Consider the following 20601-nt stretch of genomic DNA (forward strand, 5'->3'; position numbering starts at 1 on the left):
AAGAAATAATATGGGTTATAAACAGACATGGTGCAAGTATGGAACCCACATTGTAGAGAACAGTAAGAGACAGGGATACTATGCCAACATTAAAAATTTTTTCCATATAAAAACAAAACTTGTAAAACTCTCTGGACAAGCAAAACCCATACAGATTCAACTACATAGAATCATCATAATCTTCTGTATCAAAGTGCTTGAAAACTTGTATCAAGCTTAGAAAATGAGAGCAGCACATTGTTACTCCATATGCACTAGTGCCTTCATAGCTAAGTAGTTTTGCCTGTGGAATTTTCATTTCCTGAGAGGAGAGAGATACTGACATTAAAGGGTCCGGCTTTAATTCTGTGTCCCAAAACAACTTTGTTCTATTCACTAAATATGCTTGTAAAGCTATTGCTTAAACCTACTTCCATCTTTCTTCCCTCCTTGATCTTGTTCATTTTCACATCACGTGTCCCCTCCTCCCCCCTTTCTCAAGGGAGCCAATTCAGGCTTTTCCTCTTTCTTCTCTAGACAGCTTGAAAAAAATCCCTCTCCAGCCTGTCTGAGAGCAGCAGAACATATCTAAAGGCGGCCCTGGCAAACAAAAGTTCTCAGTGACTCTCAGCATCTCACAGGCATTCAGAGGTCAGTTGTGTAACAGAAAAGGATGGAGTACTCTTTGTTCAGGCCAGCTTTTGGAGGATGGAAAAACACTTCAGGCAGATGTCTAATTCTTCCTCTGGATATATGTTCTCTTTCAAGTACCTGTTTCGATAAAGCTGCACCCTAATTCCTTGCTTTTTATATGAAAGAAAGGGCTAGCAAAATAGAAAATATTTCTTTTATCATGGGAAAAGGAACATGCTTTCTTTCTCCTTAAATTTATATCTGATTTACCCACAAGAGAAGAAACTTAAAAAAAGAAACATCCAGAATCAGAAAACTTCTGCTCAAGAGTTTTGACTAACTTCTTGTTTAATTAAAACAGAGTCCTCTCAGTGTGACTATAGAACAATTTCAACCAGAGGCATGACTGCAAGCTGCAAGCAATGTATTTCACTGAGGTGAGTGATTCCTTTAAAGCAACAAATCATAATGCTTGATAAAACAAGCATTAAAAAGCCCTTAAAGCATAAAACAAGCCCTTAAAAGGCATTGCTGTTTATGACCCAGCATGTACAGAAGAGAAAAAATACAGCAAAATGTTAGTTTTAAATTAAAGCCGTACAACCCAACTCTTTGTATTGGAATACCTTTAAATTTTATTTTCAAAACTTACCTATTCATGTGTGTTAATGTCTGATCAAATGAATGTTCTCCGATTCTTTTATTGCCAGAAAGATCTCTACCTCCACTCCCAGTGTAAGTGAACTCATCTCCTCGATCCTGTGCAAGAAGATTATCCTTTGGTTTAACGGTCTAAAGTAAAGTAACTCAATTAAAAGAAAAAAAAAAAAAAGCAACTTCATTTGTTCTATTTACTCAGAGAAAAACTGTAGTCAAGGGCATGAAAGACATGTTTTCAATTTCATTTACAGCAGCTGCACCAGCACAAAAGTCCTGGTCTAGATGTAACCACTTCACCAAAAAATTCTGATTAAAAAAATGCCTGTATTAAAAAATGCTACTTTGGCATTTTTTATAAAGCTACTTTGAGAAAAAAAATCTGAGGAACATATTCTACTTGCTCTTGAGCTTTCATTGTGTTTACAAGAGTATCATGTTTGTAAAGTACAGAATAATTACCTTGGATGGATCATGGCAGTAACTTCAGCTTGTGCAAGGAGCTCAGGGCTAGTAAGTACATAGAGTGCTGCCTTATGTACAAAGCAGGTGCTTTAATGAAATAGTAATCCCAGCTCTTCTGACTCAGTAAGAGTTTAAAATAATTTAGATTCATATTTTGTAAGCTAAAATAATTCTGTACTATAGTTCTGATATAGAATTTTCATGAAATTGAAGGAAGGTTGATAAAATCTTTTACCATGAGCTATGAAAACTGTCAGAATCTAAATACTCTCAAGAAAAGGCTGTATTTCTATTTTCTGTACAAAGTTTGTCCTAGAATTTCATATTACTCCTGAGAAATGAATGTATTTCCAGAAATACATAAATATATAGACTACATCTATAATTAATATGTTACTTCTTTGGAGATGTATATTTGGTATAAAGCATATAGCAATTTAATACAAAAAACAATGTTTAAATGTATTTTAATAGCAAAATTCTGAACATCTATGCAGTAATAAAATTCAGTCAATTTCTTACCACTATTAAAAGTCTGACATTATTTAGGATCCAGTGCAAGACTGTTACACATATTTCATGACTGACAACAGCAGAAAAAGAGAAGGTTAGAAAGAGAAACACTGGTTGAACAAGGCCATAGATAAATTATAGAAATTAGGTTCATTTTATTTTGTGTAGGGAAAACCTAGCAGAAATTCAGCTGCAGTTATCTGTACATAATAAAATACAAGTGCTATGAAGTTAAAAGTATACTCAAAACCTAGCAAAGTCATGTATAAATTCTGGTATATGCTTTCTTAAAACAGGCTACTTAGTCTACTGAATAAATCTTTAAAACCAACAGAAACAGAATGTAGTTCTATTAAAGACAGTATATGAGACAACTTGAAAAGACCAACCAGACAAGAACCATTTCCTAAGAAAGGATGTAAAATAAATTGTAGAAAATAAAATATCACAGGATTGGAATTAATCACAGAGTATGTTTCATTTTTCTGTGATTGTCAAGGCAAACACAACGCACAAATCACACAAGGATGATCCTGATAATAATATAAAAAAGGATGGATTTGGTTCATGTATCACAATCATTCAAGCAAATTGCATTTTGACAATGAATAAGAAGCCTGTGACAAGTTCAGAAAAATGGGAAAACATATCTTGGAATGTCATGAATCCAGCATGGCCTGGGTTTTGTAACAACGAAAGAAACATGGACATCTTCAATCTTCATGATGTGGCAGGGTGGGAGGACTGTTAAGGCAGTTTTTGATATACAAGCAGAACTAAACAAACCAGAAGGTGATTTCTTTTCCCTCTACTTAAAACATAATTTTGAGATAAATACTGATATAACATATATATAAGCATGCGGAAAAAATATATGAAAGACAGAAACAGTTCATATGAAAGCAAGATGGGGAAAATTATTTATAAAACAGGACAGGTTCCTGACAAACTTTTGTTTATCAGCTACTAGGTTGTTGATAAGTCTTCATGAGAAGAAAGTATGCAATAGACTTATTTTTTGGTGTAACAGAAAAACATAAATCAAGGAAAAATTGCTAGAGATTTTAGCCAAAAAAACTTCAAGAGACAATGCAGAAATGCAGCAGTATTCCTGCTTGCACATACTTCTATGGAAAATGGGTTAAATGTAAATGGCCTAAACCCAACAAACTTCCAGCATCTTCAAAGAAAGACTAAGCGGTTCTCTAGTGGTAGTCTAACCACAGGCAAACTGAAAACATTGTGCTTGAAGAGATACTGTGGATAGAAGGTCTATGCATACATGCTCACCTCCTGAGCATATCCCACACTTCATGGGTTACATTTTCTTCTCTATAGGAAGGAAAATGGAGGAACAATTATGTAGCATAAATGTTACAGGTCAAGGTACAAGGATCTTTCAACATCCTCCAATGTAAGGAAGAGTCACTGCTGCCTTATGTATTATTGTCTAGCTAAACTATACTCCTTTTTTTCATATCAGATATATTAGGGAAAAAAAAAAAACAAAAAAGGATTTCAGGCAATAAAGACAGTTTCTAGAATTGAAGGAAAATGTCAGAGATCTTGCCATTGATCTGGGCTGGATGAAGAGAAATTGGAGGACATTTGAACCACTAATATAGCAACAACTCTCAAACAAGAGAGGAAGAAAGCTCAGAAGAACTGAGTGCTTGTAGAGAATGAAAATATAAGTGCTTGTAGAGAATGAAAATCAAAAATGGCAAAAGTAAGTGATGCACAGACCCAGTATCTAAAGTGTGGATTAAATGTGCCTATAAAATGTGGATATGAATGTGCCTATGACAAGCAGGAGTGAAATAGGGACACTGGTACTCCAGAGACATACTTCGACACCTACAGTACCTCCTTTCATTTGGCTTATGGTGTTTTACTTTTAAAGTGAAGTATTACAGGAATATTCACAGCTTATTATTTGGGACTATTAGAGAGTAATGACTCATCAAAACAATCTCTCAACAGCTTTGAGTTCTATCTATAGATAATACAGGATCTCCCAATCACCTACAACAACTTTTAACTGAGAGCCAGTAAGAGATTGGTAAAGCTATTTTTGTCTGAAGAGGATCAAAAAGCAGAACTGAAGACAATGGGTCAACAGTTAAAGAAAACATATGGCAAAAGGAGTTATTTATGTCTATATGTTCTCATTGAACAAAAAAATAGCTGTCAAAGAGCCCATCAAAACAGTCATATCTTTTCCCTTCCCTTCTTCCTACATTCTTCCCATTTTCTTACATTAAAATACATAATTCTGCCACTTCTCTTCTGTTTTCCACAGCTTAATTCCACTTCCTTGCACCAAAACTGTCTTTCAACAGCTATTAAGTACTTTGCTACTGTGTCTTCTCTTAATACCTCCTGTATGTCCCTTTTTCTTATGTTGTGTCCATAGTTATTTCTTAACCGTCCTGTTTGTAAAGTTTGATGACATTATAGAGCAAGTGAACTTCAGCCACAGTAGCACTGACCCAGCATCTCATACTGAGGCACGTGAGTGGAAGACAAGCCTGACGCTCTAGTACTACAAGCCAGTCAGGCTCAGACAGCCAGTACAAGCAATCAGTCTGTTGTATTAAATCATACTCCACTGTTCAACATTGTTATATAATCAGTTGTAAGTCTAACAGAGAAATAATGTAGAATGAAGAAAGTAAGATTTTGAATTCCATTGAATCATTTGACCGCATTACTTCTGTGGATTACTTGTATGCACCATCTGACAGGGACATTAGCTACTTAAAGTTACTAGAATATTAACTATCTCTAGAGTGCTCTCAATTATTTTCTCTCTCCCTTAACATCTCTGTTAAATCTGAGCTTTTATGCTCAGATTTCAAAGTTTGGTTCCAACAGATAATGCAAAAATTGTATTTATCAGTAATAGGCTATTACAAATACAATCAGTTTTTCTAGATGAGTTCCAACCTTCAGTTTGAACAACAAAAAATGTTTATTGGCTTTCTTGGTACAAGAAATTCCCAAATATCATCAATTCATCAATTCCTTATCAGTTTGACCTCAGTAAAGTGTAATGAATATAAGGTGAGTTTGATTATATGATAAAGTAAAATAAAAGTGCACTAAGCCTCTTTAAATGAGGTTTTTAAATCCAAGTCAATTATTAACTATCAAGCAATTACATTTGAGAGCATTTTCTTTCCCTAGTAGTAGGGATATCTGAAACTGAATCATGTCATCATTCATCTTCATTAAGCTCTATACCCATAAAGTGCTGACAGAATTGGCCTATGTGCCCATTTTGTGATTTATTTTTGGTAATTTCATGGTTTAACACTGCAGTAAAAGGTGCCAATTGAAAAGGAAGGGCTAAAGTACAAATTTCATTTGTAAATCAATAAGAATCCCTTGCGTTAAGTGCAGAGCCTGAATACATCATAATTGCTCTTGCTGAGTCTTCCCCACAATTGCCCCTGATAGCAAGAACCTGGCAGTTTCACAGCACATTCCACCACAAAGAAAACATTTCACCATTTTAGTGTTCACTAAATGTCTGAACAGAAAGAAAGACAGCTTCAAAGCAGGAAACAGCAGAAGGTGGCTAACTGATGATGGAAGTAGGGCAACATTTTAAAATATCAAAGTCTGAGTTAACTACTGTATGTAAATTCCTTTCTGAGGTTTTTCTTACTCCTTTCCATGCAGTGTCCAAAAATGGTGGATTACCAGGCTTTTAAACTGAACATTAATAGGTAAACAATTCAGGCTTCCAAGTGTCATTATCTTTTGTTCCACTAAAACTCCGTTCTGACTCGGAACCAGGTTCGCCAAAGACAGTCTTTTCAGGTCAAAGACACTTTCCTGTAGAGGGAGTTTACTTAGGAGATATAACAGCTTTTAGAGACAGCATTTTTAAATTACAGTTATGTTTGGCTATCAGCTGAAGATCCAAAATCCATTTGTTTTTTGAGGGAAAAAAATCCTGCAATCTGTATGACTAATTTAATAAGCCTACTATAATTCTAGTTAAAGCAACACATTTAAAATCTAAAAGACATGCATTTCATATTAGACATTCATTTCATTAAGTGGATTATGAATGGTACATTCTAGGCAGTGAATGGGTTTGGTATAAAATATCAACAAACCTAAACAATGAGTATATTGCCTGGGGTCCCTTTTGAGTCATTACAGTCATTATCTTCTGTAGTCTCAGAATCTTTTACAAGAAGATGTGACTGCTCACATCAGGTACTATTCTCCAAGAGATCCCAAATCTCAGTTCAGAGATCTCCCATATGATCCTATGCAAAACAACACTTAGAGAAGAAACAATTTTTGTTTGGATTAAACTAGAGCACACCACACAATTAATTTACCATCTTTACAACACTACCTCAACCCAGCAGAAATATGAATCCTGAGACTTTTGACAATAAAAAGCAGTTTCAACTTGATACATAAAAACAATGACACAAAATAAGAGGGCAAGTTTGCAAAACAAAAGTTAACCTTCTTCAGTTGCTTGATCTGATGAACAGACAAATCAGAATACATTGATCACGAACACTGTGATTGCACAATCAGTGCAAATTTCCAGTATCTAGTGTGTAAATGTTAATCTGTTCTTAGAGTATAAATTACTAAACGACTTCTCAATTTCTTCAGGTAGTGCTCCAATTATGATTACTATCAAAGGAATACTATCAAAGAGATTAGCAACATTAACATATTCAAAATAATAGCTAACTATAAGTAAGCCATGTAACTTGTCACTAGAATTCAAAGTTACCCATTTTCAGGAGAGAGATTAATGTGCAAATATTTTATGTGCATGTAGTTAGAAATGAAGATAAAACGTCATGTACAAAACAATTTCACCCAATGCTCATTTTATAAGCTATGACTATACCTGTTCTCAATCTTGAGGGTAGATCTGACAGAACTGATAAAACTTGTTATTAATGAGCACTCCAATACATCCAGAACATCCGAACTTCAGTAAAACTGGAAAAAATTCTGGGTCTCTAGGATTATAAGTTTCTACAGGCATGGCATATAAATGTCGTGATCTGAAAGCTAGACAATTAACTCAGTTTCCTGCACTATATATTGTAATTACTTTACCCCAGAGTGGCTTTGTTGATTTAAAGCAATAGGAAGTGCATTAAGATGGCACACATTATCAGTCTGCCTAAATACTACATAAAGTTTATTAACAGTGTAATACACCTCCAAAATGAATTTATTTCTCAATTTTATAAAAGTTTACACACAAGCATCTTTGTTGCACGACTGAAATTCAATTAAGAGTCACCTCTCTTTTTTGGTACTCATACAATAAAATGAATAGATGTGAGCAGAGGTTTTTGTGTGTATATTTTATTTCAAATAAATAAATCTCAAATTTCACATCTCAAATTAATTAGATACTGTACTTAGGACACTTTTAATTACAGGAGTTAATTCTTCTGTGCATGTTCTTACAGGAGTTTAATCTCAGTCTTTTTCAAAAAAACCAGGGAAAATGAAAGTAATTGGAAGACAAACCTGCCACACGAAAGAAGAAAAACTAACCTCAATAATGTAACTGAAAAAAAACCCCCTTGTATTATTAGTTTAGAAAAGAGAAAAAAAGTGGTTTTAGAGTATTGTCTGCAACCTTTCTCTTCTACTATGCCTTTTCAAAAGTATTTATGTCTTTCAGACTATGACATTGCTTAGGTGTCTACAAAACCACATAGTCACAACACCACTTAGGTGAATTGAAAAGGCATGCAAAGGATCCAATTAAATTTACCAAATATTTTGAATTCAATAATTACCACCTCAGAAATAAGGGGACATCAGTATCACCGAAAAGAATATAAAGAGGAGTCTGCAGCATCCCAGCATAGCAGATACAACTCCTGTGAAACAGTGTTCTTAGGGTCTGAGAGTCTGGGCTGGGATAGACACTAAGGACACCATATCCAAACTCCAAGTACCTCCTTATGCCACTTGTTCAAATAGAGACACACATTCCTTCAGAAAGCAATACTCTGCAGCAGCAGCAGCAGCAGCACCTCGTAGATGCTGTTGGCATAGAATATACTATGTTCTGATGCTATTTCATTCATATGCTTTTGTTTTTCTTCAGTGCCCTTTTCTTTGTGGTTGACAGCTATGGGCATTTAAAAAAAAAACAGGTTGCTTACTGCATTATCCTTCACCTCATCCAAGATTCAAAATTCCACCTGATGGATTGGAACTGCAGGAAGGGAGGTACCTTGTGTAAATATTATTTAATTGAAAAAACTGTAATCTCTTCATAAATAAATGTTGGACAGCACCACAAGATGAAAATTGAAAGCATTTACTCTTCTATTTAGCAGCATAACTGCTTTTGTTGCTCTACTTAAATGTTAACACCAAAGTAGAATTTTTTCCAGCACCTTTATGGATCAAGATTCGAGAAAGAATCTGAGGGAGCTAAGAAGTTCTGAAAGTGCTTATTAGCAGGAGCCAAGAAACTTCAGAACTTCATAGTATCAATTAACAGATATCTTTTAGTCTTGCTTCATTAAATTAAATTTATCACGTAATTAGAAATACTGTTTAGAATGTAATTAAATTATGTAATTAAATTGTGACAAAAGCAGAACATACATTATTTGCACACATGCACTATCAGATTTTATATCACACTCAATTCAGACTCCAAAAGTATACTGAAATGTAGCTACCCTAAACAATGTCAAACCCATTAACTGACATTTTGCTTTCATGTAGATCTGAGCATAAGCATTCTTTAAGATTTGGTAAGAATTTTTTCTCCAAAACACTAAGAACTACTTAATTTATCAGGGGTAGATATTTTTTTCCACAGTCATATCTGCCTAAACATTAGTTTTAGATTAAACACCAAATACAACTCTATATGTACAGACATTTGATGCATTAGAACAGCAAGACCATTGCTTGCATGAATGACATACCACTTCATCTTCAAATCCCCCAGCTAGTACGAGTGAATAAGCTCCGTCATTACTGCGTCCATGGATTCCACCAACATGGGGCCTGTGAACACCTGCTTCACTCACCTGGAAACAGAAAAAATGCCAGTTTATAGCAATTTTTTTAAAAGACCCAGCCACCTACAACCACTTTCAACAATCAATTTTCTGCTCAAAATATTGTACAGACATTTTTGTGTCAACAGTTAATGCAAGACTGCTATTAAAGGTGAGAATTCCACTGTTTCTTCAGGAAGAAAAGCTAAAAGTAAGAGCACCCAGAAAACCGCAGACAATGTAGGACAGTGGTGACACTGGAAGAGGTAATGGACTCTTTCTTCTTTGGGGAAACTCTCCAAGATTTTTTCCATAAGCACTACATAAGATTGTACTCAGTGGTACACTCCACTTGCACAGTCATTTAGAACAATTCAAAGGAGAAGGAGATTTACCAGTTTGGAAGCATTTTACAATTTTTAACCTAGGAAGATCCCAGTGTAAAGATCATTTTGTCAGGGACTTGTAAGGTAACACAATGAAAATGTAACCAGTGGAGAGGAATATTATCAGTCTGCCCAAGAAAACGGAAGAAGCCATTGCAACACCAATGGATCATAGACTAGTTCTCCAACCAGGATAACTCTATGGTAATAAAGGTTCAAGTTATCTGAAGCTTGACCACCTGAAAGCTGCAGCTGTAGCCTAATCTGGCAACATCATTAGAGTCTGCTGGAGCATCTCTCCCACAAAAATTTATTTAATAATGGTTTCAAACTACTGATTAATAGAAAAGCCCCACAAACAACCTTTACAAATAAAATGAGATTATATATTAAATTATGCATTTTCTTAGTATGTTGTGATAAAAATAGTGTTGGTAGAATGAAGGCTTCCAGCATAAAACCAATCACACTACTTTCTACCTTCATATCTTCTTCCAGACCTTGATTTTTCATCTTTTTCTTGTTCTGCTTCTTGCACTCCTATCTCCTTTTCCCAACCTACAGTTCTAAGCAACTTTCATGGGAGTCTATATTCTTCTGTTATAGTCTTGAAATTTCGTAACACAATACATCAAAGATCCAGCTAGTCAAAAGTGCACTTTTAAACATCAGATAAGAGCTGTACACAGTATGAAGACCATGCAAAGACACAATAATACTTCCTTGCACAATACTTCCTGGTTGCTTTTCATAATAAGGTACTTTATTTTCCTGACTCTTCATTTCATGATAATTTAGTATTTGATTTATTTTTGTGATCAGTATTAAAATGACATATTTTTCAAACTTAGCTATTAGAATATCTCTTTGCTAAATAACAAGAAGTATAAGTAGCTGAAAGCCAATTACAAATTACACACTTAGAACTCTTCTCTGGCCCATGTTTGCTATCCACAACTTAGCACTTTCACTTAACTTTATCAGCTCTTTGCCAATTTTTCCAGACCATTTATGAGTATGCTGAATAAAAAGTTCCCATTACTGCATTCCTCTTTCCTGTTGTATCAAGCATTCTTTAATTCATTCCTCCCTCCCTTCTTTTCATTTTCAGGTTTCATCAATTAAATTTAGGTTTCTGGTAGGTGATTAACCCCAAGGATGAACACTGATAAATAATTCATGCCAAAAATGCTCTTCAGATGCTCTCTCCAGAAGTATTGTTTAGTCAATTTCCTTCTAGGGAAAAAGAGAGTTTGTGTAATAAAAAAACTATGCAAATCAGAAATAAAGAAGTCTTTAAATTTTCATACAGTCACTAAATTCTCACAGATTTGCTGAGACAATCTCATTTTGTCATTAAAAAAATAGTTCATATAAGAAACAAAAGTGTAATTTAACTTTTTACGTAGAAAGAATTTCAATTTTTTTTAATGACAAGGTGTTTAATTTGTACTCAAAATAAATTAATTATGCATAAATGGTAATTGTCTTTTGATGTTTAGTATATATATATATATATATGCACACATATATACACATATATATACTAGATATAAATGAAATATTTTTGATGGATTTTCTGATGAAAGCAGCACTCTAATTCTGTTGGTTTTTCCTACCAGTACTAGAAATACTTGAAAAGCATTAGCTTTTGTCTTACCAACAGAATTCATAAAAAAAAGGTAAACTAGTAATTCCAATTACTATTGAAGCAGTGAAAATAAAAATTGATTTTGCTACTTTGAGTTTACCCAAGTGATTTTAGAAAGCTCTCTTACTTATTAGACTTTACATAATCTGGCACCCAACAAAAAGAAAGCAAGTGATGAAAAGTTCATGACACAAATCAGAAGAGGTACTTGATTTTTGGCTTGCCCCTCCTCAAGCAGTTTAAAACCCCTTGGTTTTATTCTTCCAAATACGACAGAAAACATTCAGTTCCAATCATTTACACATGCAAGAGACAAAGAACTAACTGATTTAGAAAACAAAGAAGTATGTAGTTTCATGACTAGAAACAACAATGAAAAAATGAAAGATAGTGAATTTCAGTAGCACTACAGACTTGCACAGGCTTAAGCTGTTCATCAGCCTAAAAGAAGATTTGGACATCCATTACATATGACCAAAACCAATTTGACCTACAGTCAATTCACAGTGATAACACATAATGTTCTCAAAATCTGCAGTCTACACCCCATTCATGGGATAATCAGTTAATGTGAAGAAAACTCTTCAGAAATTATTTAACTCTATTCATTAAATATCTGACTTAAGATTTTAACATGTGAAATATGTTTATCATAATTCCAACAGACTTTTTACTAAGTTGTATGTAAAAAGATGTATTAAAAAGTTGTATGATAAAATCAGTATAGTTCAACCTTCAATATTCACTTCCGGTATTGGAATCATAATGTATTTACGTTACTTAGTCCTGGTGAAAATGGCAATTGTCAATTGGAATTTATTTTAGTGCCCAACCCATTCATTATTATTCCTACTTCCTTCAACTACAGCTAATACTGAAACAACATACCTGAACTCTGAATTTCCAGGTTGTCCCAACAGGAACACCAGGTATAGGTCCATAATGATTTGAAGGAACAATAGTGCATTCTTTAGTGCGACCAACACAGGCCATGCCCTAAAAATACATCAGACAAAAGTAATCAGACAAATGAATTGCAATATTGAAGAATATTTTTAAATTCAATGCAGAGATCATGAAATCTGTCTATTATAACAAACACGTGTTTCAAAATATGTTAACAATTGTTAAAAGGAATGTTAAATAAGTAATATGTGGTTATGGGTTTGGGAGGGGAGTTAGGGGTTTTCTTTTTTTTTTTTTTGTTGTTGTTTTTACCTCTAGTCACCTTAATAATCCTTCCACTGCTTCAACTGCCAGTAGACAGCAGGCAGGATTAAACATTGTCTTGTTGTTTGTGCAACCCAGTACTGAATTTTGTGTAGTGCATATGTAAGCAAAATTATAGATGTAGCACATACATGAACAATCAGAGTAACAGCTATTTCTAAAACACACTCTACCTTTCCCCAGTCTCTCTGGCTTTCAGTACTGGCAGATGGCATCTTTGCTTTCTTTTTACTCTGTTTGAGCTTTTCTCCAGCCTTTACAACTTCATTAGAATCATTTTTGCAGGAAGGACAATACCTAAAAAAAGGTTTTAGTAAATTCTCAATTAACTTCAGAATAATGGCAATACATTTCTGGTAGCCAAAATAGTGTCTATTTGGTTATTTTGACTGAATGTTTCAAGCTAGCAAGCATATACCAGGTTTAAGAAGCTGAAGTCTACAGCTTAAAAAATTAACTTAACATGAACAAATACTTTCAACTTTTTAAAAAAAGGGCTTTCAGTATCTTTAGAGTGCTAGTTGCAAAACATAGAACTATTTTTTCTCACATGATATATGAGAGGTGCCCATGGCTCCTGTAATGTCTCTTCATTTAGTCCTCCTTCATTTACATCATGTAAAGGAGAAGATAGCTGAGGTTAAAATATGCTGCTAACCAGTACTCATGGTCTGTTTCTGTGTCCTGCCCAGTCTACTCTTATTTTTGCTGGTTGTGCAAGAAATTTCACTGCAGATTGCTGAATGTCAAACAGAGCCAAGGTATCACATAATGTATATAGAAACACACCAACACACACTCACTTCTCCACAACACTGAAGCCATTTGGAATATAATGTTGGGGCTCACTCACACTAACACAAATCCATTCTGGTAGGAAAGCAGAGATATTAGTATACACTAACCACAGCAGAGAGAGAAAAGCAGAACAGTGGTCATTCTGCTGTTTCCAGCAACATTCTTATCCCAGTCCAGGAGTAACAATACAGACATGTCCTTTTTTCTGGCTCCCATAGGCTGGATTTGGTCCACACACAATTAGAAGAGGAAGCCTGATCTACATTAACATTGATAAATTCATTCAGGAAACAAAAACTACTACTACTACTACTACTACTACTACTGGTTTGGATTTATTAAGTTTTTTATGTGGATATGAATAGAAGAATTAATGATTAAGGTCCACAGGAATAGATTTCACTATCTCAATAAAGGTGCTTGACCATGAAAGCAATGAAGCCATGTAGATTAAAAAATAATAATATAAGATGCTGAAATTATGATACCATTACTTTGATAGGTATTACAACTGCCTAAAGAAAAAGCATGTAAGACCAATTAAAAGAACAAATATGACATAATGCAAATTCACAAAGTGAATTAACCAGGTGAAGTCACATGGTGAATTCCATGTTTCTTGATAGTATAACAATATTACCTTAATATCTTTTAAACTGAATCTCATAGGGAGTATTAAATACTGTTTCACATATAGACTTCACCTCCACAAGATAAACTTATGCTTTCCCAAATTGAAGACTTAACCCCTGAATAGAGTTTGCCAGATTTTACACTCTAAAAACACAAAATTGAAGTATTCCCAATTCTAAAGCAAACTGCTCCTAAATTAAGAATCAGACAACCATGATTCTTTGCTAGTATGCAGGAAGAAGGGAGGGCACAAACTTCTTTGGTAGGAGATGCTGCTCTGCCCAGTGCAAATGTACTTCTACATAATGACAAACGTTAAGACAGTACAGGGCTGGTGACACTAAGCATCTCTAAACTAGCTCACATAAGCCAGGTCCACAATTGTACCTCTACCACCCTGTGCCTTCATTCACAGATGCAGCTATCTACTTAGATATATAAATCTTAAGGCTCCTATTCTTAGTTGCACAGTAAACAAAAACAAGCTAAAAAGCTTGACAGCCATTTTCCAATGAATTTTAATTATACGAATTGAACTACTGGAAATTCATAATTTGGAGAATGGACCATGACTAGCTCTGGAGAGGAGAAGGTGTTTGTGATCAAAAGGCTCACCAGGATCCAGCCATGGGCACTCACAGCCCAGAAAGCCAACCCTCATCCTGGGCTGCATCCAAATCAGGGTGGGCAGCAGGCAAGGGAGATGATTCCACCCCTCTACTCTGTCTTGTGAGATCCCACCTGCAGTGCTGCATCTGGCTCTGGGGCACCCAACACAAGAAAGATATGGACCTGCTGCCAAGAGCCCAGAGAAGGGCCACCAAATTGACCAGAGTGCTGGAGCACCTCTGCTATGAAGACAGGCTGAGAGAGCTGGAGCGGTTCAGTCTGGAGGAAAGGTTCAGGCACCTTTTACCTAGTTTAGATTTTAGTAAGAAATTCTTTCCTGTGAGGATAGTTGCCCCAGAAAACAGGCAGACCATCAGGCATTATAAATAAACATTATGGAAGCCAATAAGGTGTAAGAGATTGAGTTATTAATTTCCAGAGAATGTTAAAACTTCCAAAAGATTTACATAGATTTTTGCAAAAAATATAATCACAAGGTTCAAAGAGATTCCATGTAATGGAATAGACATCTTAGACATTTAATGAAGTCTATGGAAAACTTTATTAGAATAAAGTTCTATTTATTACTCATTTATAAAGGATTAACATCTCAAATAAATCATAGGCAGGTGATAAATATGAACAGTGTAAATTGTAGACAGCTAATAAAGACATAAGACTAATTACGTAAGAAATGAAGAGTAGCAATGTGGTGGTCCTTCCATAGCATGAAAAATGAATGTAGTAGAGCACAGGGGCAGCAGCAGGGACAGAGGATGAAGGGACAGAGAAGCATGAGCATAAAAGAATTGCTCAAGCAGTGAAGCTTTTAAAAAATGAAAAGGCTGAGGAACAACAACTGTTGATAAATACAATCAGATCAGGTAATATCCCAGAAGATCATAATGACCATAATGAATAAAATGAACATACCAGTCTTGAAATCTTGTAATGGCCTTAAAGCTTACTACTAATCCATTGTGAATGATTTAAAAGAATTATCTTAAAGAAAACATAAATCTTATATTAAGTAGATGGATGGAAACACCTCAGGATTTAAAAACATCTTCAGTATTTTCTTTCATGAGGTGCAAATATCAAAAAGGTACCATGTATGGAATGTCAATATAGGTAAGTAAATCATCCTTGCATATTTACCAGTCTTCATCTTCTGGTATCTTGCTTAAAGGAGGGTTCAGGCAGTATATATGATAAGCCATATTACATTCATCACACAGGAGTTGCATGTGAGCATCCTGTTTGCCACCACACAAGAAACACGAACAAAACCGGCACTCCTTATCTGGATCAGCCCTACAGTGCTTGCATTCAGGGCCACTTTTTCCTGTCAAAAACAAAGAAATGTCAAATGCCATGTATCTCTGCAAAGTGAATTACTCTATCTAAAGGAATCATTATTTCTGAACATGAACACTGGTCTCTTGAAAATGCTTTTTTTTCTTACAATGAGGTGTTTATATAGGCTTAATAAGATTTCTTCTGCTGTATAAACAAGACATAAAAAACATGACTAATCTCCTGCTCCCAAGATGTACCTGCACATTCTCCCTAAAGATGAAGCTTAACTGTCTTTTGAAGCTGTACAGCTTATCAGTTCCTTGTAAGTTAGCTTGGATAAAATAAGCAATAAAAATAAATATTTCTTTCAGGAGTTTATTCTTGAATAGAAATATGAGGTGGATCATTGATGTATCCAGAGGAGTTCTGGATGCTTTAATGTTTTTCCTAAGTATACTGAGAAGGAAATTAATGACTAAAGAATTTGCAGAAATCCAAGCCCCTTTCTACTGAAGAAGAGCATGCCCTCCCAAGTGAATAGACTTTACAGAGAAATTGATCCATGCAGTTGTAGGTTATCAGTGTAAACCTCTGTGGAGAGAAACTCCAAACTGAAAGTTTATTAAGAAAGGAGGACTGGAATGCAAAGCATTGTGCTGTATCTGCAGTCTTTCTGGAGGACCTTGAACAGTACTTTTTTCTTCAAGGGCAGAACCAAGTAGACTTAGAGTGGGAAGGGGATGGAGTTTTGATTAAAAAAGAAGAGTCAGGGGCTGCTGATGAATTAAAAACTGACAGGGGAACACTTGTGAAATGCCTCAAAAGAACTAGAGGTTTTTGATCTAAAATGCTTACACAGTTGATAGACCAGCTGAAATGCCTGTACATTAGCATATGTAGCATGGGTGCATCAGAAGAATTGGAAGTGACTGTGCAAATGGAAAGCTATGATCTAATCACAAATGCTGAAATTTGGTGAGACAAATCACATGACTGGAGCATTCCAATTAACAACTACAAACTGTTCAGAAGGGACAGGCAAGGAACCGGGGGGGGGGGGGGGGGCAGGCAATTTGCCTTCTCCAAGGACTTGATTGCACAAACTCATCCTTGAAAAACAGTGATGAACAGATCAAGAGCTTGTGGTTGAAAATCAGAAGCCAAGCCAATATATAAAATCTCATGGTTTGTGTTTATTACCCATCACTCAATTGAGGGAAACCCTGGTGACAAAACTTTCCTACTTCACCTGCATGAAGCATCATTCTGGCAGGTTCTGATCCAGCTGCAGGGACTTGTCAGGACAGTCCCTGACATCTGCTGGAAAAGCAGCTCGGCAAGATGCAAGCAGTTCAGGAGACTCCTGGACAGCATCAAGGATAATTTCTTACCCCAGGTGACAGAGAAGTGCTACTGCACCTGCTACTTACTGACACAGATTAACTAACTGGAGAGGTCAGGATCAGTGGCAGCCTGGGCTCAAGTGGTCATGCCCTGGTGGAATTCATGATCTCGGGATTTTGGGCCAAAGAAAGGTTAAAGTCACTACTCTGAACTTTAGAAGCCTGAACTTTTAGTTATTTTAGGAAGTGAAACAATGGGATGGGACCCTCTGGAAAACTGCACTTAGGGAAAAGGGAGCAGAACAGAACTGTCAGATCTTTAAGGACATCTTTCTTAGAGCCCGAGATCTCTCCATTTCCACCACTGAGCATTCAGGCAGGGAAGGCAGGGGACCAGCATAGCTCAGTAAAGACTTCCTGGACAAAGTGAAATACAAGAAGGAAAAGCACTGGACATGGAATCAGGGACGGCATCCTGGGAAGAAAAGAGAAGTGCTGTCTGGTTGTGGAGGGATAATTAAGAAATTAGAAAAGCTACGGTATAGCTGGAGCTGAATTTGGCAAGGGATACAAAGAATAGTAAAGATGGCTTCTATAGGCACATTGGTAAGAAATGGAAGATTAAAGAAAACATACACACACAACCCCCTCCTCTGCTCTGTACCCCAAAGTGGGACAGAACTAATCACAATTGACATGGAGAAGGTTGAGGTATGCAGCAATTTTGTTTGCCTCAGTTTTCATTAGTAATCACTCTTCCCACATCTGTCAAGTGCCCACAAGACAGGAGCTGGGGAATTGAAGTCACTCCTGGTGTAAGAGCAGATCAGGTTCAAGATCATCTGAGAACCTGAACATAGACGAGACCATGGGACCCAAGGAGATGCATCCCAGGGTCCTGAGAGAATTGTTTAATGTAGTTGTTAAGCCACTCTTCATCATATATAAAAAATCACAGCAGTCACATCATATCTGAAAATTCACGGCAGTCAGGGTAAGATCTTAGTGACTGGAGAAAAAGCTATTTCAACCTTTTTAAAAAACAGTAAAAACCAGGAAAGCTTTTAAAAAAGCTTTTTTAAAGAACCTTTTTTTTAAAAGCTTCACCCAGGAATTACTAACTAGTCAGCCTCATCTCAGTGCCCAGTAAGATCACAGAGCAGAGACTTCTGGAAGACATGTCAAGATGTGGAAGACAGAGGACTGGTTAAAGACTGCCAAAATGGCTTCACCAAAGGCAAATAGTACCTGATTGGCACAGTGGCCCTCCACCATGGAAAGAATGCCTCAATTGTCAAAGGAGAACTATAGATGTCATTTACCTGTCTGTAAGGCCTTTGATTTGGACCCTCACAATATTCTTAATAAAAAATCATAGATTTATAGAATATCATGAGGGGGCAGGGATCCACAAGAATCACTCACATCCAATTCTTGGCTCTGCAGAGGACATCCCAAAAATCCCTCTGTAAATGAGAACACTGTCCAGAAGCTCCTTGAATCCCTGCCAGGCTCAGTGATGTGACCATTTCCCTGAGAAGCCTGTTCAAGTGTCCATGTACCCTCTGGGTGAAGAACCTTTTCCTGACATCCAAACCTAATCCTCCCCTGACACAGTTTTAGGCTATTCCCTCAGCTCCTGTCACTGGTCACACAGAGAAGACATTGGTGTCTGCCCCTCGTCTTCCCCTCATGAGGAAGTTGTAGACTGTGATGACTGTCCTCAGTCTCTTCTTCTCCAGGCTAAACAACCAGGCAACCTCAGCTGTTGTCCTTACAAGGCTTCAATTCAAGGCCCTTCCCTTCTTTGTGGCCCTCCTTTGTGACACTCTCTAGCTTTATAGCTGCCTTACATTCTTCCTGCTAAACTGAAGAGAGATGGGTTTGATTAATGAAATATTAAATGGATAAGGACTTAATTGGACAGCCACATTCAAAGAGTGAATGGTCCATATCCAATGGTTCAACATAAAACTGAAAACCATTAAGGAGCGGTGTTCTTCAAAGGTCATACTGACAACACTATTGTTTTCTATCCACATTAATGACATACCCACTGGAATTGAGTACACCCTCAACAATGTTGTAGATGACACCAAACTGAGCGGTTCAGTTCATCACAGGATCAAAGAATCATTAAAGTTTGAAAATACCTTTAAGATCATCAAGTCTAACTACCAACCTAGCATCACCATCATGTTCAGCAGTAAACCATGTCCTCAAGTGCCATCTCCATTCACCTTTAGAACACTACCAGGGATGGTGATGTCACCATGATGATGATTAGAGAACTTGGTCTAATGCTTAACAACCCCTTCAATCAAGAAAATTTTCCTAATATCTAATCAATACTCTCAGGCACATGGTATGACTTGCTTCAGAACCTCAGTGTCCTTCTTGGAGTGAGGGGTGAAGTGAACAAAGGATTCAAGTGTGGCTTCCCCAGTGCTGAGTACAGGGGCCAATCCCTGCCCTGCTCCTGCTGGCCACACCATTGCTGGCACAGGCCAGGATGCCATTGGCCTTCTTGGCCACCTGGGCACTGCTGGCTCCTGTTCAGCTGCTGTCACCAGCACCCCCAGGGCCTTTTCCTGTGGCAGCTTTGCAGCCACTCTGCCCCAGCCTGTGGCACTGCCTGGGCTTGCTGTGACCCAAGGGCAGGACCCAGCACTGGGCCTTGTTGAACCTCACACCACTGGCCTTGGCCCATGGTCCAGCCTGTCCAGATCCCTCTGCAGAGCCTTCCTGCCCTGCAGCAGATCAGCACTCCCACCCAGCTTGGTGTCATCTGCAAACTGAGGGTGCACTCAATCTCCTCATCTAGATCATCCATAAAGAACATAAAACAGAACTGGCCCCAGTACTGAGCCCTGGGGAGCACCACTGGTCACTGGCCACCAGCTGGATGTATCTCCATGCCCCACTAATCTCTGGGCCCAGCCATACAGCCAGGTTTTACCCTGTGAACAGGGTGCCTGTCTGAGCCATGAGGAGAGTTTTTCCAGTAGAATGCTGGGGGAAACAGTATCAAAAGCTTTACTAAAGTCCAGGTAGACTGGACTACAGCCACAGCCTTTTGCTCAACCACTGGGTGAGTCACTGTCTAGGAGGAGATCAGGTTGGTCAAGCTGAACTTGCCTTTCACAAACCCCTGCTGGCTGGGCCTGACCCCCTGGCTGTCCTGCACAGTGTGAGGACACTCTGGATGATCTGCTCCATGACATTCCCCAGCACTGAGGTCAGGCTGACAGGCTGTAGGGCCCTGAATACTCCTTCCAACCACTGTTAGGACAGGTCCAGAGGAGGGCCATGAAAATGATCAGAGGGCTAGAGCATGTCTTCTGTAAAGAAAGGCTCAGAGAGATGGATTT

General features: G+C 37.1%; 1 protein-coding gene across 2 annotated transcripts in view; it reads right to left on the reverse strand.

The window, feature by feature from the left end:
* The window catches only part of UHRF2 (ubiquitin like with PHD and ring finger domains 2), an 81633-nt gene that overhangs the window by 8212 nt on the left and 52820 nt on the right, over positions 1-20601 (reverse strand). For both annotated transcript variants that reach the window (XM_071425061.1, XM_071425060.1), the window contains exons 6-10: positions 15747-15933; positions 12722-12845; positions 12207-12314; positions 9207-9311; positions 1265-1371 (exon numbers count right to left, since the gene is read on the reverse strand). In XM_071425061.1, coding sequence (XP_071281162.1) covers positions 1265-1371; positions 9207-9311; positions 12207-12314; positions 12722-12845; positions 15747-15933 — 631 coding nt within the window. The remainder of the gene's footprint in view (positions 1-1264; positions 1372-9206; positions 9312-12206; positions 12315-12721; positions 12846-15746; positions 15934-20601) is intronic.

The sequence above is a fragment of the Agelaius tricolor genome, unplaced genomic scaffold (genome assembly GCF_023055355.1).
Source record: "Agelaius tricolor isolate 1412-34295 unplaced genomic scaffold, bAgeTri1.0.p SCAF_4, whole genome shotgun sequence".
NCBI lineage: Eukaryota > Metazoa > Chordata > Aves > Passeriformes > Icteridae > Agelaius > Agelaius tricolor.